This window comes from Dipodomys merriami, unplaced genomic scaffold (assembly GCF_024711535.1).
Source record: "Dipodomys merriami isolate MVZ:Mamm:240054 unplaced genomic scaffold, mDipMer1.0.p SCAF_71, whole genome shotgun sequence".
Taxonomy (NCBI): domain Eukaryota; kingdom Metazoa; phylum Chordata; class Mammalia; order Rodentia; family Heteromyidae; genus Dipodomys; species Dipodomys merriami.
Genome location: NW_027206302.1, coordinates 5,860,440 through 5,883,452, shown reverse-complemented (window position 1 = coordinate 5,883,452; position 23,013 = coordinate 5,860,440). Strand labels below are relative to the sequence as shown.

Below are 23,013 nucleotides of genomic sequence, written 5' to 3'. Positions count from 1 at the left end.
GTTTCCTTTGGGGAAACTGAGGTTTGGCCAGGGTCCTGGGCCCTGTTCTCACCCCAAGATGTGCCCGAGTTGCTGCGGCTTGGAAACCTCCGGGGTGCAGGAGCAGGGTGGGGGCCGGTGGCCAGGGCCGGGGGTCCTACGCCAGGGGCCCGAGGGTCTGTCCCCCTGCCGAGCCTCCAGCTGCGGGCCGGGCGTGCGGGAGGGGGCTGCGAACTCCGGGGCCCGGCGCTCCAGTCCGTTTTTTCTTGCGGATCCCAGGAAGGGGGGCCGGCTCGGGGGTGGGACCGCCGAGGGGGGGATTCCCTCCCTCGTGCGAGCCGCCGACCGGCCCCTCTCGGGCCGGGAGCTCGGGCCGAGCGGAGGAGCAGCCACGGGGAGCGCGAGCGCGAGCGCGCGCGGGGGTGGAGGAGCCGGGGGGCGGCGGCCAGGCGCGCGGGGGCGGGGTGGGGGTCCGAGCCGGGGCTGCGGAGAACCGAGGCGGCCCGAGCCACCCCCAGGACCGGAGCGCCGGGTGGGGCGCTGGCCCCGGAGGGCCTGAGCCACCTCAGATTGAGCAACTGGGATCCGGGCGGGTGCTTCGGACCGTGCTGCGGCGGGACGGCGGGCCGCGCCCTCGCCCCTCCCGGGCCTGCCCCGCCACGGCTGGCTGGCTGCGCGGAGGTGAGTCCCCCTCGTCGCCGCTCCGTCCTCCCCGGCGGCCCCTGACCCGGGATCCGGGGCACCTCCCGTCGGGGCTCAAGCCCGGACCCCGGACCCTAGCAGAGCAGCGATGGATTCTGGGGGCGGAGGCGGGGGGGGGGCACTTGTGGAATTGGCCTGTCTAACTTGGAGAGCTCCGGTGGGTGTGGGTGGAGTGGGGGGGGACAGAAGAAGGGGGTGTCCGCTGCTCTGGTCATCCAGCAAGCAAAGACCCCGCTCCGTTCCCCCAATGCTGCCGCCCCGACTCCTAGCCCCTCCCGATTGCTACCTCGGCTTCTCCGCAATTCCCCCCAGCCCCTCACTTATTGCTAGGATGCCCCCCCCCGGTCCATCAGTCCCATCACACGCCCCTGCAATCCAGGGACCCCCTTATCCCCGCCCCCACGATCCCGGGTGACACCCCCTCCCCCAGCCCAGTCCCGCAACCCGGACGTGGCTGGCGGTGGCAGGCGGTGTGCGCCACGGCCCTGGATGCGCAACGAGTTGGCGACTTCCTCCTGGAGAAAGGATGGATGGATCGGCTTGGGGCGCTGAGCGCAGCCGGAACGCTGGCCGAGCGGGGATGAATTCGGGGTGGGGTGGGTGGGGTCGGGGGTGGGGTGGTGGTACCATCGGACCCCTCCGACTTTGGAGAGCTCGCGTGGATCGGGGAGGTGGCGGGGGGGGGTGTGGTAACGCGGGTAACGCGGCTTCGGGCCCTCGTCGGTCCCGGGGCACCTGTCGGGGCCTCTCGGGGAGAGTGGGAAGGGGAAGATGAATGTGAGCCCTGGGGCGGAGATGGAGTGGTGGGGAGGAGCGGTCCTCCGCCGCCCGTGGTTTGGGGGAGCGGGAGGGAGGGCGGGAGGGGGTGCCCAAACACTTGGCTTTGCTCTGGCGTTCAAGCTGATCCCGCCAGGTCGGGCAGGCACGTCCTGGGCCCCGCCAGCCTGCGCCGCGGCCCACATTCTCCTGCGCGTAGCCGGTCGGGGCGGGGCGGGGAGGGCTAATGAGAAATTATCTGGATAGTTTACATTTTTTGGGTCTGTATCCGCTCCCTGACGGAGAGTACCCATTTATCCTGATAGTATTGCAGGGGAGAAAGTCATGCCAGCCACTCCCCGCCTTCAGATCCTCCTTCCTCCCCAACCTAGATCCTCAGGTCTTCCACCCCTGGTGGCCTCCTTCTCCCCCCCACCCCCCCCCCCCCCGTCTCCACCTGCGCAGGCCCATTCCCCAAGCCCTGGCGATGGTCTCCACTCAGCTTCCCCAGCCTTATTAGGTCCATGTCCACGCACACCCTTAACCTCTCAGGGCCATAGAATGGGACCCAGTCTACCTCCCTAGTTATGATAGGACAAACAGGGGCCTGCAATACGGCAGGTGAGAGGAGGAGACCTTGGAAGAAAGCAGTGTCCTTCCCCAACCTTCTTCCTCACCCCACCTCTACCCTTTCCATCTGGGTAGTATAGTGCGCCCCCCTCCCCAAAGTAAACTGCTGGTCCAAGGGAAATCAGGATGAAAACGGTGATGGAAATGAGTCTGGAGATTTAAAAGAAGGCCATGGACTCCAGAGCTCCTGTCCCAGCCCTAGTTGATATGCCCACGTACCCGTTTGGAGCTGGAGCCTCTGAGACAAGGATGCGGGGCCCGCTGGAGCTTGGAACTGGAGGGCTTCTAGCTCAGACCTGTCCAGTGTTGACAATCAGATGTCACATACGAGCCTGAATTTTCAAACTCTGAAAAGATAGGAAGTCCTGCACTGAGCCATGATTTTTGCCTGTAGACCTTTAGCTGGAGATGAATAGCAGATGCTCCTTTAGCTGGCCCACTTGCCCTCCCATTTTCCACAACACATCTAAATTTACTGTTTATTGCTTGTGAGTGTACCTACACATGTATGTTTGTGTGCATGTATGTTTATACACACATATATATATACATATGGAGCCAGTGCAGATGCCCTCAGCATGTGCATATAAGCATATGTACATATATGTGTGTATACATATATATATATATATTTGCATTTCCTCCCAAAAGTGCTTGAAATGCTTCCTTTGAGTTTCAAGGCAATTAGTTCCTTGAAAAGAGCTAGCTAGTGTCACCTGCTCCAATAAAATTGTCCTCTAGTGTCCCAGCTGAGACGGTTTTCCTGCTGATCAGATGCGCATGGTCTAGAAGCTCATTGCAGGCAGGCCCTGGGTAAGGTCTGACTAGGAAGGAGGCAAAGAGGAGGGGGAGGCTAAGAATCCTTGGTGATGAGGGGGACACAAAGAACGCAGAGATGCTTGAGAGACCTTTTCTACCCTGAGGACCCCAGGAGTATGCACAGATAGTAAAGTCTCAGACCTAGGTTTAGTGCCCCCTTTGTCTGAAGCAGTATTTGCAGGTCTGCCCACTTCCACCCCAACTAGTGCTGCAATCAGGAGTAAAACAGATGGAGAGAGATCACTGGTTGGTGGGACCATCAACCACAAAGAGAAAAGGAAATAGCATGTCAGGGTTCAGTAGTAAGGTTCAATCCAGATGATACAGAAAATAATATTGCTTTTTGAATGACTATAGGAATACTAGACTCAAAATGATTTTTTTGGGGTCGGTCGTGGGGCTTGAACTCAGAGCCTGAACACTGTTTCTGAGCTTCTGAGCTTCTTCATCTTCTTCTTTGGTCAGTCACGGGTCTTGAACTCTGGGCCTGGTCACTGTACCTGAGCTCTTCAGCTAAAGGCGAGTGCTCTACCACTTGTACAACAGCGCCACTTCCAGTTTTCTGGTGGTTAATTGGAGATAAGGGTCTCAGGGACTTTCCTGCATGGGCTGGCTTTGGACCATGATCCTCACATCTCAGCCTTCTAAGTAGCTAGGATTACAGGTGTTCGTCACACGGCCAGGCTCCTGAGCTTCTTTTGCTCAAGGCTATCACCCTATCACTTTAGTCAAAGAACAACTTCTAGCTTTTTCTGTTTATGTGGTACTGAGGAATCGAACCCAGGGTTTCATGCATGCTAGGCAAGCACTCTACCACTAAGTCACATTCCCAGCCCAAAATGAATTTTTTGTTATGAGAAATGCAACAGGTAGCCCTTGCTATGTGCCAGCACTGTTCTAAGCTTGCTCTTTTCTTTCTCCTTCCTTCCTTCATTTTATCTCTTTCTTTCCCCCTCCCCTCTCTCTTTTCTCTCTTCTGCCTTGGGCTTGTACCCAGGGCCTCACATTCACTTGACTTTCTTGCTCATGGCTGGTGCTCTATTACTTAAGTTATACCTAGCAGCTTGACTTTCTGTGGTTATTTGGAGATACCATCTCTTGGATTTGGCTACCATAATCCTTCAGGTCTTAGCCTTCCAAGTAGTTATGATTTCAGGCATGAGCCACCATGGCTAACTCATGTAACTTATAATTAACTCACCTAAGCTATACTAACTCATGTAACCTATAACTCACATAAGCCATACTAACTCATGTAAACTATAAACAACCCTCATGCAGATAAGAAAATGAGCTCCGATCAACTAAGCAACTAACCCAAGGTAACACAGCTAATAAGTAGCAGAGTCAGCAATCCAAACCAGGCAATCTAGCTCTCAGATTCATGCCTGTAACCATCCTGTTTTGCCTCTCGGCCTCTGAGACGGTATGGGAGCTGAAGACAGCAGCTTGGTCAAGTCGGCCACAATCTGTGGGTGATGGGGGCGTGTACAAGGGCTGGAGAGGGTGGGAAGGTTTTGGAAGGTCACACAAGGAGTGTTGGAAGGGGCTAGGAGGGGTTGGCAGCTGATGGGGCACTGGGGGTGGCTGGGGGGCATCACTGCTGGCTCGGGCCACAGCACCAGGTGGGATCCATCAGCTTCATGTAAACACTTCTCACAGGCAGCTTAACCACTTGAGTGTGTCTGGCCTTCAAAGCCAGTGGGAGAGGCTGAGAGGGAGGCACCAAACTCCTCTGGGGGGGATAATGATTTATCTCCTGTGCAGGTGGGCTCCTCTGAGAGGCCAGGGGGGTAGACTGGGCACTTGGAGGCTGAGAGAGGGAAGGATTGGGGAGCAGGGGGGTAGAGGGTACCTCCATGCTAGCATCTCAGAGGTGTCACTTAGAAAACCAGTTATCTCCCTTTTATAGATGAAGAGACAGACGTGCAGAGTAGCCACCAGCCAGTGCCCAGGAAGGTGATGCTCCCCATGGCATTCACAGAGCTTCCTGTGCTACAGGCCAAATGCTTACTGCGATCTCTCATCTCTCTGGAGTGTGAGTGTGTGGGGCAGAGAATGGGTCAGGGTGGTCAGAGTTATAGGGAGTGTGAATCAGAATATGGCTTTGTGAGTAGGAAGTGGAGGTCTGCATCTCATTCCCAAATTGGGCTCCAGTGCCCAGATGTCCAGCTTTCCAGACACATCCCACTGGGGCAGGACCAACTCCCTGCCCCCATCACCCCAGCCGCCCTGGTCCAGAGCCCTGGCTCTCTGGGCTGGGGGATTATCTCTGGCCAGGGCAGGCATTGCTGCCTCTTTTATCCGTTCACAAAAGCCAGGCTCGCCCAGCCTGCTGTGTCAGAGTTTCTGTGGCCTGGGGAAGCCTTACTTCCTTTTCTCCCGCCAACCCTGGAAAGCCATACAGTCAGCCAGCTTGCCGGGGCCACTACTCCAGCTCCAGGACAGGTGAAAGGCACCTGGGTGACTCGGCACTGGGAAGAGAAGGCTGATGGGTGGTCACTCATGGAAAGACAAAGAAAGCTCCTCTTCAAATGACAGGCTGTTACTGTAGCATGACGTCTGTAGAGTAGACTTTAAAAAGGACTTCTAGTAGAGCTGGCTAATATTTGTCAGGAGTGGGGTCATCTGGTTTCCGTGACGGAGAAAATCCCAGTGATCTACAGGTTTGCTTTGGGTGCTCACCATTGTCTAGCTGCTCAGATAGCTGGCTCTCAGGGCAGGCTGGGAAAATTCTACTCAATAGAGGAACAGATTTCTTTTCCCAAGGTACAGGTTGGGGGTCCTTGTTGTGCCCAAACATTTTCACAACTTCCTGGGCAGGAAAACATGTGGGGAGGTAGAAGGTATAAGATGAGGGGGTAAATGAACTCTTCTGTCTCCTTCCTGACAGGTTGGCTTTGGGGGGGGTCTTCCCTGCTGAAGTGACAAGGAGGTTCTCCGGGTGACACTCCAAGGTGGCTCCAGGGACCACTCTCTCTCTGAGGACCTCTGTGTGAGCTGATGGAGGACCCAGCTTCCCACACCCTCTCTGTCCCCAGCTGAGATTATGGTGGATTTGGGCTCTGGCCCAGGCCAGGGCCTCCAGCTGCTGACCCAGCCCCAGCCTCAGCCCCAGCCCCGGAGGCATTAGCCAGAGCCCTGCCGAGACCACCCCTCCTGCCAGGGGCCTGGGGCTGGCAAGTGACTATGCGGCTTGGACTGTGTGTGGTGGCCCTGGTTCTGAGCTGGGTGCACCTCGCTGTTGGCAACCGGGGAATCAAGGGCAAGAGGCACAGACGGAGTGAGTACCTGAGTGGGGGAGGGGGAGAGGAGCATGCCATGGGAGGGGAGTCCAGGGGGAGAGGGGAGGACTAGAGGCCTTGGGTAGCTCACTCTGGGATGGATGCTTTGTAGATAGTAGATCTTTCTGCTGGTAGATTACCCCGCTAGTGGATTAACTTGTTGAAATTACCTACTCTGGGATGACTCCTTTTGTCTGCCTTCCCCTTTGAGGACTGTTGCCTGGATTAAGCTCTCTTGTGAGGGTCTAGTTTGTGGATTACATCCCCAGCTTTGTGTGGTATCCATGGCAATGCTTCCTGGCCCTGCTCCAGCATGCTCCTTCTTACTTTCCTCACCCACCCAGACATTCAGGGCACCTTTCTTTTTGTGGTGGCTGAAGTGTGATCCCGTGGGGGCAGGAATCCAGCACATCTAGGGAGTGGGCACCAGGGTTTCCCTGGCAGATCATGGGCAGGAATAGCAGGGGTTGTAAGGCCAGGAGATTCTCCCATCCCATGGCTTTTAACCAGGCCAGTGGGATTCAAGGAACTGTGGTAAGCATGATGGTAAGGCAAGTAGGGAAGTCTGGCCTTCCTACCCTCCAAGCCAGGCAGCTTCATGCTTCTCTGCTTTCAAAATGACCTTCCATGTAAGGTAGTGGGTTGGAAGAAAGGTTTTAAAAGAAAATCAAGTCAGGCAATGATGTCTCATGCCTGTAATCCTAGCTACTCAGGAGGCTGAGATATAAGGATCATGGTTCAAAGCCAGCCCAGGCAAGAAAATCCATGAGACTCCTAACTCCAATTAATGAGCAAAAAACCAGAAGTGGCACTGTGGCTCATGTGGTAAAGCACCAGCCTTGAGTGAAAAGTTAAGGGACAGTACTCAGAGTTCAAGCCCCAGAAATGGCTTGTGTATGGGCACATGTGTGTGTGTGCGTGCGTGCATGTGTGCATGCACAGGTGTGCGTGTGCATGCGCACACACACACACACACACACACACACATTCTTGTATAGATGCTAAGAACAGGGAAGGATAGGCCAAAGTGAGTATTTCAGCCTAGGTCTCTTGAAGTCTGTGAGCCTAATGTTCTTTTTATTCTTGTGTGTGTGTTGTGTTTCCATGTATGTATGCATATTCAGGTGCATGTGTGCATGTGCTGTACTAGTACAGGGACTTGAATTTATACTCTCTTTGAGTAGCTTTTCCACTGAAGGCTGGTGATCTGCTTCTTGACCTATGTGCTCTGCTTCTTGACCTATGCCTCCACTTTTGCTTAATTGGAGGTAAGAGTCTATCAGATTTGTCTGCTCAGGTTGCCTTCAAACCAGGATCCTCACAGCTTCCTGAGTAGCTATAAGCTGCCAGCACCTGGCTCACAGTTTTCTTAAACACAGAGCTTGGTAAAGTTCAAGATTAACCTGCTATCCGCCCCTCTTCTTTCCCCCTAATCTCAAACATTCCTTGAGCTCAGTATTTTCTTTGTGGGGGGGGGCACGATCTGGTCCTGGAGCCTGAACTCTGGGCCTGGGTGCTGTCCCTCTGCTCTTCAGCTCAAGGCTAGCGCTCTACCACTTGAGCCACAGCACCACTTCTGGCTTTTTTCTTTTTGCTTATGTGGTGCTGAGGAATCGAACCCAGGGCCTCAGGCATGCAAGGCAAGCACTCTGCCACTGAGCCACCTTCCCAGCCCCTGTGCTCAGTATTTTCAATGATGGTAGCTAGCCATTTATGTTATGGGAGTGGCCATGATTGTGACCAGCCCCTGCTGGGGAGTGGGGTGGAGCCCTCTGGACTCCCCCCTAGGCTCTCTTTCAACATTTCCCCCATAAAGAAAAGTTGTGCCAGCAGACAGGAAGTCTTCCTGAAGTCTCGCCCCACTCCCTCTTGCTTCTCTTTTCCCTGAAGACTGACTTGGGCCAAGGAAGGATGAAAAGCAGTAGAGTTTGATTGGGTCTTTCTGGGAGAAGCCAAGGCCAGAATTCAGCCCAGGAGAGAAGCTCAGAGAATTGGTGAAGCTGAAAATCCCTGGCTTAACAAACAATTAGAGACGGTTAGGTTCATTCAGCAGCAAGGCCTTGATTTTCCTCCCTTCTCTGTTCCGGACAGCGTTTTAGAATATACAGGCCAGATGTAGTTTAGTGGTTTGTAATCAGTCTCCTCTGTTTGAGAGAGAGAGTGAGCGAGAGAGCAAACGAGTTAGAGATTAGGAGAGAGCAAACAAGTGATCGAGCAAGTGAGGGAGAGAGAAAGTCCACGTTCACACAATATACACAAGTGTTTCCACCCTTTGCTCATGCGTACAGGAACACACACAGCGGCTGAACCAGGAGCCATCAGCCCTGGGTTCAAGTAAGTTGAACTAACAGAGTCATGGACTGGGCATCAGTACGGCCTGCAGTGGCCATGTAATGTAACTTTTTTGTTTTTATGTGCTGGTACTGGGGCTTGAACCTAGGGCTTGGGTACTACTGTCCCTTAGCTTTTTAACTCAAGGCTGGCACTCTACCACTGGAGCCACGGCTCTACTTCCAGCTTTTTTGATTGATAGTAAATTGGAGATGAGTTTCATGGGCTTTCCTTCTCACACTGTTTCTGAACCACTATCCTTACACCTCAGCTTCCTGAGTAGCTAGGATTACAGGTGTGAGTTACCAGTTTCTAACTTTAATGTAGCATTTTGATGTGTCCACTTTGCCCATAGCCATACCCAGTGGTATGGTGATGGTGAAAGTTTAGGTTGGGGAGAGGGGGAAACACAGGGGTACAGTGAATGTCCAGGATGAATCAAGGCTGGGAAGACATGAGGGTGTATGCTGTTAGGCCATCCTTGTTATAAAAACCACAGCTAGAATCTAGACTGAGGGGTGTGGTCTATGTGGTAGAGTGTTTGCCAAGTATGAAGCTCTGAATTCAAATATCAGTATGGCCACAAGAAAAAGAGAAGTTTCTACTTGGATGAAGTGTATTGCTGAGGAATAGGGTTGAGGGGTGAAATAGGAAGAAAATTACTCATAGAAGTTTTTCAGACCCAACAAGGAGCTGGGTCTTTCTTGTAGATAATAGACAGCCATTGATGGTTTTGGACAGGGTTATGATGCCCATCCATTTTTCTCTCTTTTTTTTTTGAGGGGGACTGGTCCTGGGGCTTGAACTCTAGGCCTGAGCACTGGCCCTGAGCTCCTTTTTGCTAGTACTCTACCACTTGAGCCACTGTACCACTTCCAGCTTTTTTTGTGTGATTAAAAATAAAAGTCTCTTGGGACTGGGAAGGTGGCTTAGTGGTAGAGTGCTTACCTTGCATACATGAGGCCCTGGGTTTGATTCTGCAGCACCACATAAATAGAAAAAAGCTGGAAGTGGCACTGTGGCTCAAGTGGTAGAGTACTAGCCTTGAGCTGTAGAGCCGAGGGACAATGCCCAGGCCCAGAGTTCAAGCCTCATGACTGACCAAAAAAAAAAAAAGTCTCACAGACTTTCCAGCCCAGAGTTGGCTTTGAACCACAATTCTCAGAACTTAGCTTCCTGAGTAGCTAGGGTTATAGACGTGAGCCACCAGCACCTGACTCCATTGGAGTTTTTATTTTTGGTAATAGAGAAATGCCCAGAGATGATGGATGAGTTGGGAGTTGGAAGAAGTGAGGACTTTGAGGAGGAGGGACTGTGATCCAGAAGTCATTCTTCCTATAGGGTTGGCTTAGCTCAGTCATCCTGGGCAAAGCTCATTATAGCGATAGCATCTGGACAAATGTGTGGACCAGGTTGAGGGAGGCCAGAGTGGGAGGGCACAGGGAGACCCAGCCTGCTTAGAGCAGGGATCTGGGAAACAAAGAGGTTGGCAGCCAAAAAAGAGCTGGTTGGGTGGACTGGAAAGGCCATGCTATATATAAAGTCAGGAAGGAGGCTCCATGCCCTCTCATTTTTTGTTTTGTTTTTGTTTTGTTTTGTTTTGTCGGTTGTAGGTGTGAACTCTGGGTCTGGGTGCTGTCCCTCAGCTCTTCAGCTCAAGGCTAGCCCTATACCACTTGAGCCTCAGCACCACTTCTGGCTTTTTCTGTTTATGGGGTGCTAAGGAATTGAACCCAGGGCCTCATGCATGCAAGGCAAGCACTCTACTACTGAGCCACCTTCCAGCCCTCCATGCCCTCTCTTCCCTTCCTCCTCGCTGAGCCCACCCAGCCTCTTAACCAGGCTATGGGCACCTGACTACATCCCTAGCCTGTAGCTACCCATCATGAAAGCAGCAGGAGGGAGCCTTCTGTGCTCCTCCTTCTTGTCAATGGAACAGGATCCTGTGTTCTACTCTGTGGTGATTTCACAGCCCCCAGTACCCAGGGGTCTTTGCACAGTGGTTCCTCTCCTGTGGCTTGTCACTTTCCCTGGCCACCTGGGCCATTCCTCTGGAGCCACACATCACACTGTGCAGCCAGCCCTGCCTCCCTAGTGCTGGTGTGGCCAGCTCCTCCCAGATCTGGGCAACTGTCAGGTGTACAGGGGAAAGAATGAGTCTCAGGTTTCCCCTCTGAATCCAAATACTCAGCACCTTGGGCCTTCCACTCAAGGTAAGCCCCATCCTCACCTTCATAGCTCCTTTTCTGTGACTCCCTATATCCTCAAGCTGTGGGTATCCTTTGGCTTCATTTCCCTTTGAGAAATATCCCACCCCCCTTTTTTTTGCCAGTCCTAGGGCTTGAACTCAGGGCCTGGGCTCTGTCCCTGAGCCTCTCTGGGCTCAAGGATAACGCTCTACCACTTGAGCCACAGCACCACTTCCAGCTTTTTTAGAGTAGTTTATTAGAGATAGGAGTCACATGGGCTTTCCTGCCTAGTCTACCTTTGAACTGCAATACTTAGCTCTCAGCCTCCTGAGTAGCTAGGATTACAGGCATGAACCACCAGTCTATCTATAAACATCTTTTGTTTGTTGTCACGGGGCTTGATCTCGGCCTGGGCGCTGTCCCTCAGCTCTTCAGCTTAAGGCAAGTGCTCTAGCATGAGAGCCACAGTAACACTTCCAGTTTTCTGGTGATTAAGGGTGGAGATAAGAATCTCATGGACTTTCCTGCCTGGGCTGGCTTTGAAACATGATCCTCAGATCTCAGCCTCCTGAGTAGCTAGGATTACAGGCGGGAGCCACCGGTGCCCTGCTATAAACATCTTTTTACCCATTGAACCAGCCCCTGACCATCTCTGAGCCCCATTTCCAAGTCCTGTGTGTATGTGTGTATGTACACATGCATGTAAGGAGTCCTGGGGCTTGAACTCAGGGCCTGGGTGCTGTCCCTAAGCTTTTGGCTCAAGTGTAGCACTCTACCACTTGAGCCACAGCTGCACTTCCAGCTTGTTTGTTTGTTAATTGAAGATAAGAGTCTCCTAGATATTTCTTTTTTTCTTTTCTTTTCTTTTTTTGCCGGTCATGAGGCCTAAACTCTGGATCTGGGTGCTGTCCCTCAGCTCTTCAGCTCAAGGCTAGTGCTCTACCACTGGAGCCACAGCGCCAGTTCCGGCTTTTTCTGCTTATGTGGTGCTGAGGAATCGAACCCAGGGCCTCATGCATGCAAGGCAAGCACTCTACCCCTGAGCCACCTTCCCAGCCCCTCTCCTAAACATTTCTACCTGGACTGGCTTCAAACTGTGATCCTGCTATCTCAGCCTTCTTAGTAGCAGGATTACAGGCATGAGCTGCCAACGCCTGACCTGACCTGTATCTTGTGATCTTATTTCCTCCTGTCTTCATTCCATCAGTGTACCTGCCTCTAGGTCTTGGGATCATATTCTACACCCGTCTTCATCCAGTCCTCAGCTCACTGGGGTTTGTTTGGCTCTCATCTACTCCATTCAAGCTGCCCTTCTTAGGATCATTCAGCTGCTTTGAGGCTCACCAGCCTTGGCTTCCTCCAGCTCTGGTCCCTGAAGAACTTCTCTTTTCTTTTTTTTTTTTTTGTCGGTCGTGGGGCTTGAACTCTGGGCCTGGGCGCTGTCCCTCAGCTCTTTAGCTCAAGGCGAGCGCTCTACCACTTGAGCTACAGCGCCACTTCCGGTTTTCTGGTGGTTTATTGGAGATAGGAGTCTCACGGTCTCTCCTGCCTGGGCTGGCTTTGAACCTCGATCCTCAGATCTCAGCCTCCTGAGTAGCTAGGATTACAGGCGTGAGCCACCAGCGCCCGGCTGAACTTCTCTTTTCTATCCCCCCTCTCGGTGTTCCCTCCCTGAGTTTCCTTTCCAAGAACCCTCTTCTTCTGCTTCTCTGCCCAATGTGCATGTCACTGAGGCTCATCCTGAGCCTCCCCTCACTGCACAGTTTTATTTTGCCATTGCCCATCAGCTCCCAGGAATCCAGCCAGCAGCAATCATGCACCCCAACTATCTCCCAATTTGTCTGCTCCACAGCCAACTTCTTGAAGAAGATGGCACTACTTCTTCTCTCTACTCCTCCCTTCCTTTTTTCCTCTTCAGCCACTGTCTGCCCACCCCTTCCATGACCTATCACACCACTGAAACTGCCCCATCAGGGTGGCGGACCTGTATGCTCCCCATCCCTTACTGGACATCTCAGAGCATCTGGAATGTGGAGACCACTCTTCCATCTCCTGGCTTCCATGAGGTGATATACTTTTCCATGGCCTCCCCCTCACTCTTAGTTGGCCCCTCTTTCTCTGGCCTTGTCTCTCCTACCCTTGGTACCCATTCTCTCCACCATCTTGAGGACTCACTTGCTTTAGATGGCTGATTTCATGTCTGGCTCCAACAAGATCATTTCTGTGTTCAACATTCTGAGAGACACAGGAACCTCACAGTCAGCATATTATCCCCTCCCCACCCAAGACCACTCTTCCTGTGGGGTCCCTACATCAGCGAGGGGTGAAAGCTGCCATATTGTACAGGTCCAGTGTCTCAAGGTGACCTTGACTTGTGCTTTGCTTTGACCCTCACCCCTATACCTTGTGGATTCTACCTGTGAATATCTTCCCTCCTCTTATTTCAAATCCAGTTTTTCTCCCTGGGAGTTGTTTCCCACCCGCTCTACCCCCCACCCCTTCTTGGAGCAGAGAGTCAGTACTGAGGTTCAAACACAGAATTTCACACTTGCTAGCCGGGTGTTCTACCAATTGAGCTATACCTCTAACCCTGTCTTATGTATTATTGAGACCAGATTTTCCAAGGCTGGCCTGGGATTGACAATCCTAAACCAAGTATGATGGTATAATCTCATTAACAGGCTGAGACTGAGGCAGGAAGATCTCAAGTTTTTCAATTTATTTTTTTAGTTGTTATTATAAAGATAATATATAGAGTAGTTACAGTTATGTAAGAGATCTCAAGTTTGAGGCCAACTTGAGCTATATAGTGAGACATGGTCTCAAAAACAAAACAAAGAAAAATAAAAGCAGGGTGCTGATGTCTCATTCTTGTAGTCTACTCAAGAGGTTAAGATCAGAGAATCTCAGTTTGAAGCCAGCCTGAACAGGAAAGTCTGTGAGACTCTTGTCTCCAATTAACCACTAAAAAGCCAGAAGTGGAACTGTGAAACCAGAAGTGGTTCAAGTGGTAGAATGCCAGCCTTGAGTGAAAAATCTAAGGGGTAGTGCCTAGGCCCTGAGTTCAAGCCCCAGTATGGATGGACACTCTCTCTCTCTCTCTCTCTCTCTCTCTCTCTCTCTCTCTCTCTCTCTCTCTCTCTCTCTCTCTCTCTCTCTCTCTCTCTCTCTCTCTCTCTCTCTCTCTCTCTCTCTCCTGTTCTCCTGTTCTCCTCCCCAGCTCCCAAATGCTGGAAATTATGGATGACCACCACCACACCCAAATTCCACTGAGTTCCCACCTGGGAATTTTCTGATCCCCCTTTGCCATCCTTACAACCCATTTCTACCCATGTCTCAACTCCTTTCTGTGGGTTGGAGACTTCCCTGGAAGGCAAGCAATCCTTTTTCTTACCCCAGTTCCTTCTTCCCTCCCCAGCTCCTGTCTAGCCACCCACTCCAACCTCCAACCATGCTTAACTAATTTCAGAGCCCAGAGTGCACCACATTTTGCTTGTCAGTGCCAACAACAGCATTGAAGATGTGCTGGGTAACTGGCAATAGGCACAGGAGTTCTTCAAAGGCCTTTGCAAATCTGTCCTTCACCAAAATGGTAAGGAGGGGTCAGCTACAGCAGCATAGCCACAGAGAGCTTCCAAAAGCCACCTGGCTCACTCCAGTCATCGACAGTGCAGCAGAAGCCAGCATTCAATTCCACAATGAGTTTAGAGAAAACTCAGTAATTGGGATTCAGCATCTTCTTTGGAGATTCTGGAGTTTGAACTCAGACCTCATGCTCATTAGACTGGTGCTTTACCACTTGAGCCATGCCTCCAACCTGGCTTTTTGCTCGTTATTTAGCGATGGAGTTCTCAGACTATTCTACTGGCTTCAAGGATTATGATCCTCCAGATGTAAGCCTCCTGAGTAGCTACAATTAAAGAAGAGACATCCGCCCCTAGCTACATCTACCTTTTATGTTCTATGTTCCCTGTGTCTGAAACACAGTAACTAAGAAATCATGGTAGAGTACTTGAATCTCCTCATTTTTACAAATGAGGATTATCAATATGAATAGCAATAGCCTTACCTGTGGCTTATTGAAAAGATGATAGGATTGATTACTTGTCTGCAATCCTTGCCACAGAATAGGATACTGATACTAGTACTTAGAACTAAGCTGCGTTATTGTGATTATTACAGAATAGGATAATGCTAGTACTTAGAACTAAGCTGCGTTATTGTGATTATTACAGAATAGGATACTAATGCTAGTACTTAGAACTAGGCTGCGTTATTGTGATTATTACTGATTGTGATTGCTTGTTACTCTCCTTTCTTGTCTCAACTGCTTTCCTTAATGCTTCCTCTTCTGCTCTGGAATCAGAAGTCAGCCCTGGAGCATACACGCCTCCAGTCAGCCATCTAGGGGACACATCTTCGCCTCCTTCTTTCTGAGTAGAAAGGGACACAGGTGATGCATTATTGTACTCAGACTTACAGACAGGGAGCGTGGCTCCAGGTCCAGTGAGATCTGTAGCCTGAGCTTGAGTCCGCTCTGCTGAAGCATTGAATGAAAAAGCTAAGGGACAGTGCCCAGGCCCTAAGTTCAAGCCCTAGTACACACACACACACTCCTTTCATCCATCCCTGAGAGATGCCAGCCTGACCTGCACACATACCCTCTATACAATGAAACCCCCCTTCTTGTGGAGCCTGGGGAGAGGGCCCTCCCCTGCAGCCACCTCCTCACCCATGTTGTACCTGCAGTCAGTGCAGAGGGAAGCCAGGCCTGTACCAAAGGCTGTGAGCTCTGCTCCGAGGTCAACGGCTGCCTCAAGTGCTCGCCCAAGCTCTTCATCCTGCTGGAGAGGAACGACATCCGCCAGGTGGGCGTCTGCTTGCCGTCCTGTCCCCCTGGATACTTCGATGCCCGCAACCCCGACATGAACAAGTGCATCAGTGAGTGTGGGCAGGGCTAGAGAAGGGTGTCAAATGGGGGTGGAGGTGGTACAGATTTGTGGCGGGAGTGCTGTGAACTGTTGGTGGCCAGTGAGGATAGACATGAAGTTCTTTTTTTGTTTTTAATGTTAAGAAAATGTACAGAATGGTTATAGTTATATAAGTCAGGTAATGAGTGCATTTCTTTTTTGAGGGGAAGGGGCAGTGTCATTGCTGGGGCTTGATCTTAGGGCCTGGGCTCTATCCCTGAGCTCTTTCACTCAAGCCTAGTGCTTTACCACTTTGAGCTACAGTGCCACTTCCGGTTTTCTGATGGTTTGTTGGAGATAAGAGTCTCATGGACTTTCCTGCCTGGGCTGGCTTTAAACCATGATCCTCAGATCTTACTCTCTGAGTAGCTAGGAATTAAAGGTGTGAGCCACTGGCACCCAGCCCATGAGTACATTTCTTTCTGGACAGTGTCACCACTTCCCTTACTCTCTCCCAGTTTTGACCTCCCATCCTATCCACAAGTTGTATAGTCCATTTGAGACAAAGTTCTTGATTCAAATATTGTACCATTGGCCAGATAGCTCTCGGGACAACCCTCCCCCTGCTTCCAATTGTATCCAAACTGGAATTCCATCACTACCTGCCGGATGTACACATGCTTCTAGTCCCATGGGTGACTCCAGTGTCCCAACTTGTCACTCAAGCTACAGACCTGATTGCCAACCTCTCATAGGTGCCATGCTCCTTTCGCCCACCCAGCCAAAACCAAATGTGGCTGCTCCACTTCCCTTCCATCCTCATAGCCATTGTCTTACCCAGGCCTCTGACACCTCCCAGCTAGACCAAGGCAGTAGCCTGGCCACCTGTCCTCCAGCCCTGATGTGGTTCCCCAACCCTCCCTCTGCGTTGCAGCCACAAAGGTGCTTCTGAGATGCCCCCACCTCACTTCCCCCAGAAGCCCTCTATCAGATCCACGGAAGTCCAAATCTGGGCAGGAACACTCTCCCCACCCCACCCCTACCCCCAGTCTTTGGGCTTTGCTTTCCACTCCATTACAGTTCTACAGACCCCAAGGCACATGCTGCCCTGTCCTCACCTCACCTCTGTAACTGTGTCTCTGGGCCATGCCTAGAGACATACCACGATCTCACCCAGGTGACTGGTGTCAGCGCTCCTCCAGCCGCTCAGTGCTTGGGGGTATATGAAACCCTGGCAAATCTCGGGCCAGTGGGGCCTCACCACGAGCTTTGGAGGGAGAAGCCCAGAGAGGAATCGGTGGAGCTAAACTTTGCTGACTGGGCTCTGATCCCAACTTGGCTACTAGTCCATTGTATTACCTGGAGGTGGTCTCAGCCTCTCAACACCCATCTCCAAAATGGGAATATGAGTTCCTCTCACTAGGGAGAATGCTGTGAGAACACACCTATAAAGCTCTTGGTGGCTGACACGCAGTAAATGGTAGTTGCTGTTATTATTTTGGTTTTTATTTTACTGGCAACCAAGCCCAGTCAGAAATCAGAAAACATCATAAGGCTGAGATTAGACTGCAGGGAAGGGGAGGATCAGAGTTGAGACGATAGAGGTAAACCTAGGAGTTGCCCTTTTGGTCTTAAGGGTGTTGGAGGAAAAGGGTTCTTGGCTGTGCCCGTGCTTGAGAGCCTGAGAGCCTGGGCTTAAAGTGCCAAAGACTGGGAGTTACCAGCTTTGCCTGTACTCTGGGAAGGGAGAGATGGTAGAAGGCCTGCCCGTGCTCAGCCAAGCCCTGCATAGCCCAGCTCCCCCAAAGGAGGGAACTGGCAGGAGGGAGGCAGGGAGGAACCTGAGAGTCCAACCAAGGGGGTTCCTGGAACTCAGCCTTGAACTGGGAGAGGAATTTGCCCTAGGTTTGCTCTCGCTCCTCCAAACAGATTCTTTCTGCCCTAGGCAGGAAGGGAATGAGAATTGGGTTGTGGTTGATGCTCAGTACTAGGGGAAAGGTGCTGCTCTCTGGAGACTCAGTTCTTCTGTGGTTAGGGGCCCTGGGATGCTGTGATATGCTGAAATTCTGCTCTCCCACCCCAAACCCAGAGTTCGTACTCTCTCTCTCTCTCTCTCTCTCTCTCTCTCTCTCTCTCTCTCTCTCTCTCTCTTTCTCTCTCTCTCTCTCTCTCTTCCTCTGAAACTGTCTCAGTTGGGCCTCACCTTGAGTTCCTGAGCCTGGGACTGGATTTGGGTTTGTATTTGCTGGTGGTAGCAAGATTCCCAGACAGCCCTCAAGAGTAGCCCCTTCACCTGCTTGCCCCTACCCTTTTCTCTTCTCTGAAGACTCCAGTAGTCAAAGCTTTGGATCAAGCTGGACACTGGTGACTCACTCCTGTAATCCTAGCTACTCAGGAGACTGAGATCTGAGGATCACGGTTCAAAGCCAAGAAAGCCTGTGAGGCTCTTATCTCCGATTAACCACCAGAAAACTGGAAGTAGAGCTATGGCTCGGTTGGTAGAACTCTAGCTTGAGCAAAATAGCTCAGGGACAGCACCCAGGCCCTGAGTTCAAGCCCCACAACTGACAACAACAATAACAACAACAAATCCTCTGGGTCAAGATCTGGTGGATGGGTGGGCATTGGGGCTGGAGATAAGAGGTCATGGCCACCCTGAACTGGGCCAGACCCAAGTCTAGTCCTGTTCCTCAGAATGCAAGATCGAGCACTGCGAGGCCTGCTTCAGCCACAACTTCTGCACCAAGTGCCAGGAAGGCCTGTACTTGCACAAAGGCCGCTGCTATCCTTCCTGTCCCGAGGGCTCCACCCCGGCCAATGGCACCCTGGAGTGCAGCAGTCCTGGTAAGCACCATGGGGTGCACATGTACAGGGCAGAGTGGTGAGTAGGGCACTTTATAGAGAAAGCTTCCCATCACATGCATACCTCCTGGGATTTTTCTGAGGCTTTGGGCCTTCCAGGTTAGAGAGGTTCCAACCTGAAGCCAGGCACCAGTGGCCCATACCTATAATCCTAGCTGAGATCTGGGGATTATGGCTCAAAGCCAGCCCAGGCAGAAAAATCCATGAGACTTATCTCCAATTAACTCTCAAAACCCACTCAGAATTAGAGCTGTGGTTCAAGTGGTAGAGTGCTAGCCTTGAACAAAAAGAAACTTAGGGACAAGCTAGGCGTTAGTGGCTCATGCCTGTAATACTAGTTACTCAGAAGCCTGAGATACGAGGATTGTAGTTCAAAGCCAGCCCATGTTGGTCATAGGGCTTGAACTCTGGGCCTGGGTGCTGTCCCTGCGCTCTTCACCTCAAGGCAAACGCTCTACCTCTTGAGCCACAGTGCCACTTCTGGTTTTCTAGTGGTTTATTGGAGATCAGGGTCTCACGGACTTTTCTGCTCAGGCTGGCTTTGAATTGTGATCCTCAGCTCTCAGCCTCCTGAGTAGCTAGGATTATAGGCGTGAGCCACCAGTGTCCAGCTCCCATGAGATTCTTTTTTTTTTTTTTTTTTTTTGTCAGTTGTTGGACTTGAACTCTGGGCCTGGGCACTGTTCCTCAGCTCTTCAGTGCAGGGCTAGCGCTCTACCATTTGTGCACAGCACCACTTCCAGCTTTTTCTGCTTATGTGGTGCTGAGGAATTGAACCCAGGACCTCAAACATGCAAGGCAAGCACTCTACCACTGAGCCACCTTTCTAGCCCCATCCCGTGAGATTCTTACCTCCAATAGTCTACCAGAAAACTGGAAGTGGTACTGTGGCTCAAGTGGTAGCTCAAGGCTAAGAGCTTGTGCTAAAGAGCTGAGGAACAGTGCCCAGGCCCAGAGTTCAAGCCCCATGAGCAACAAAAAATAAAAGAAAAGAAAGAAGGAAGAAGGAAAGAAAGAAAGAGAGAGAAAGAAAGAAAGAAAGAAAGGAAGGAAGGAAGGAAGGAAGGAAGGAAGGAAGGAAGGAAGGAAGAAAAAGAAACAAACAAACTCAGGGACAGCACCCAGGTCCTAATTTCAAGCCCCAGGACCAGCACCAAAAGAAATTTCTAGTCTAAGGCCCAGACAGTGAGCAAGTATGTGAGGCTCCCTTGGGGAACTCTAGGCCAGGAGAGCCCTCTCCTCTTTCTACTTCCCTTCTCCCTCTCTTTGTGCCAGCACAATGTGAAATGAGCGAGTGGTCCCCATGGGGCCCCTGCTCCAAGAAGAAGAAGCTCTGTGGTTTCCGGAAGGGCTCTGAGGAGCGGACGCGCAGGGTACTCCACGCTCCTGGGGGGGACCACGCCACCTGCTCTGACACCAAGGAGACGCGCAGGTGCACAGTACGGAGGACGCCGTGTCCTGAGGGTGAGCTGCAGCCTCTGCCCCCCTTGAGCCCAGTTGCTTTTGTCTTGCCCCTTGCCCAAGGCAAGGTCAAATAGACAGAGCTCCACTTAGTCCCATGCTGTCAAACGGGGGGGGGGGGGGGGGGGGAGGGGGCAGGGGGGGAGGGGAAAGGGGGGTGGCGGCCTGAGAGCAGTGTGCTGCACTTTTCCCATGTCTGGGTGCTATTCACACTGCCAGGGCCCTCCGTCAGATGCGGAGGGGCTCAGCCCCAGAGACAAATAGGGATTCAAGCATCTGTGAAGAGGCCTGCTGCTCCTTATCTGTGCCCAGAGGTGGCCAGTGGGGGATGGGGTGAGGACCATCATACCTGTCTTGTGAGCTACACTGGAAAGTGCTCTTGGCCCTTAGGGAATCTGAGGTCTGAAAAAGAATGAGGAAGAAGCCAGGACACTAGTGGCTCACGCCTGTAATCCTAGCTACTCAGGAGGCTGAGATCTGAGGATCTCGGTTTGGAGCCAACCCAGGCAATAAAGTCTGTGAGACTCTTATCTCCAATTAACCACCAGAAAACTGGAAATAGAACTGTGGCTCAAAGTGATAGAACACTAGCCTGGACCAAAATAGCTCAGAAACAGCACCTAGGCCCTGAGTTCAAGCCCCAAGCTGGACCAAAAAAAGAATGAGGAGAAGGAGGCAGTGTGGTATAAACTGAGGAGGAAGAAGTGAAAAGATTCTTGAAACCCTCTCTCAGGACTCAGGCTTAGGGTCCTCAAAGCTGCTACTGGCCACCTCCCCACAGCCTCCCTCCCCAGCTCCTGACTATATCTCAGTAGGAGGAGGTTGTGGAGATACAGCATTTCTGTTCATCATTTTGTTGATTCTTCTTGCTGTTGGTACTGTTGCAGGGCAAGAGAGGAGGAAGGGAGGCCAGGGCCGGAGGGAGAATGCCAACAGAAACCTGGCCAGGAAGGAGAACAAGAAGGCAGGCCTGGGTTCTCGGAGACGCAAGGGGAAGCCACAGCCACAACCAGGGACGGCAGGACCACCCACATCTGCAGGGCCCACCTAGGCACTGTGTCCAGCCTGGCCCATGCAGAAGAGCCCAGCTCTGCTCTGCATCATGAACGCTTTCCAGAACTGGAGTGTCAGAGCAGCTCATACATATACACTCTATCCACGCATACATACACACACACAATGATACCCAAATGTGTGTGTGTACATGCATTGTGAGTGCACTTGCGCACGCACACACACATACACACACACCACCACCAGGAGACACATCCAGGCATACATACATACTCACTTGATTTATTATGGTTCCAGTGGACATAACAGAATATTTCCCAGCACTCAAATCTCAATGTTACAGAGTGGAACTTTCTGGAAGAACTGCTGAGATTGCATCTACTGAGTGTGGCAGACAAGAGCCAAAGCTCTAGGACTTCAGAAGAGTGGCCTTTCTCCTACCCCAGTGCAGCATGCCCAGCGTTGTGACTTGATCATTGGAGAGAATTGTTACACATCCATGACACATCATCAGGCCTGACCTGACTCAGAAAACTGCTTAAAGTTTATTTCAAATTAAAAAGAAAAGAAAAAAACCCCACAGCCTCAGTAGTCACAGGTATCATTCTTTTCCTTGGAGTAAGAAGTGACAAGAGTTGAATGCTAGCTACTATGGAGGTTGAGATCTAAGGTTTATAATTCCAGCCCAGCAGGAAAGTCCAATTAAACTCTAAACAGCCAGAAGTGGAGGAAGTATAACCCAAGTGGTAGAGTGCTAGCTAGCCTTGAGCAAAAAAGCTAAGGGACAGTGTCCAGACCCTGAGTTCAAGCACTAGTAATAGCAAAAAAATGAGGGGCGGGGGGAGGGGAGGGCCAAATTTCAAGAAACCCACATAGCCTCTGTTACAGCACAGGAAGAAAACTTTAGGAATACCCTGAGAGTGACAAGCAGACTCTCTGCATTCTGGTTACTCAGAATATGGTGGGCCACAAAGCAGCTTGTTAGGAGTGAGAATCTCAGTCCCATCCTAGACCTGTTGAACCATAGGCTGCATCTGAACAAGGTTTCAGGAGTTCATGTGCACAGCCAAGCTCAAGGAACACTGTCCTGGGCTGGGAAGGTGGCTCAGTGGTAGAGCGCTTGCCTTGCATGACTGAGGGTCTGGGTTTGATTCCTCAGCACCACATAAGCAAAAATGAAAAAAGCCGGAAGTGGCACTGTGGCTCAAGTGGTAGCGCGCTAGCCTTGAACTGAAGAGCTGAGGGACAGCTCCCAGGGCCAGAGTTCAGGCCCAAGGACCAGACCTCCCCCCCCCAAAAAAAAAGGAACACTGTCCTAATTACCTCTCAGCAGGAGTCAGGGGACCAAGCCAGCTCTGATGGAGGACCATTCAGCTAGACATCATAGTTTTAATCGCAGCTCCTCAGGACATTGAGATGGGAAGGACTGCAGTTCAAGCCAGCCTGGGCAAAAAGTTGGCAAGACTTCATCTCAACCAATAAAAGCTGAGCATGGTAGTATATGCCTGTCTGTCATTCCAGCTCTGTGGGAAGCAAAAATAGTAAGATTTCATAAACAAGAGACCCTATTTAAAAATAAATAAAAGGGGCTATGGGGACAAGGCTCAAATGCTAGAGAACCTTTCTAGTAAGTACAAGGTCTTGAGTTTAAACCTCAGTACCACCCCACCCAAAGAAAAAGGATGAGTAGAATATCTACAGAAGGGCTATGCTATGGCTATGGGGACAGTCCTAGGGGAAGGGAGTGTTCTTGGAGATAGTTGGGAACAGTCCCACTCTAAGGTAAGGGAGTGAGTGGAATGATTTTTTTTTTTGGGTCCGGTAGTGGGGCCTGAACTCTGGGCCTGGGCGCTGTCCCTCAGCTCTTCAGCTCAAGGCTAGCACTCTACCACTTGAGCCACAGCACCACTTCCAGCTTTTTTCTTATGTGGTGCTGAGGAATCGAACCCAGGGCCTCAGGCATGCAAGGCAAGCGCTCTACCACGGAGCCAACTTCCCAGCCCTGGAATGATTTTTTTTGTGACATTCTGGTGTCCACTGGCAACTGTCCACCTACCAGGCTGTGAATGAGGTAGT

At 51.6% G+C, this 23,013-nt stretch overlaps 1 protein-coding gene across 2 annotated transcripts; it reads left to right on the top strand.

The window, feature by feature from the left end:
* Positions 1–440: 440 nt before the first annotated feature.
* On the top strand, positions 441–21,729 carry Rspo1 (R-spondin 1). Of its 2 annotated transcripts, XM_070008960.1 has the most exons (7): positions 441–660; positions 4,799–4,924; positions 5,780–6,169; positions 15,440–15,631; positions 18,295–18,444; positions 19,738–19,926; positions 20,811–21,729. In XM_070008960.1, exons 3-7 carry the CDS (start codon positions 6,076–6,078, stop codon positions 20,972–20,974), a joined length of 789 nt encoding a protein of 262 aa, XP_069865061.1. In that variant the 5' UTR covers positions 441–660; positions 4,799–4,924; positions 5,780–6,075; the 3' UTR covers positions 20,975–21,729. The 2 variants fall into 2 exon arrangements, with proteins under 2 accessions (XP_069865061.1, XP_069865062.1); XM_070008961.1 differs by lacking the exon at positions 4,799–4,924.
* The last annotated feature ends 1,284 nt before the right edge of the window (positions 21,730–23,013 follow it).

Bases quoted from the DNA above. Each gene is read 5' to 3' on its own strand.
- Rspo1 (XM_070008961.1), top strand. From the start codon at position 6,076: ATGCGGCTTGGACTGTGTGTGGTGGCCCTGGTTCTGAGCTGGGTGCAC. The intron at 6,170-15,439 runs GTGAGTACCTGA...TTGTACCTGCAG, and splicing joins GGGCAAGAGGCACAGACGGA to TCAGTGCAGAGGGAAGCCAG. The intron at 15,632-18,294 runs GTGAGTGTGGGC...CCTGTTCCTCAG, and splicing joins CGACATGAACAAGTGCATCA to AATGCAAGATCGAGCACTGC.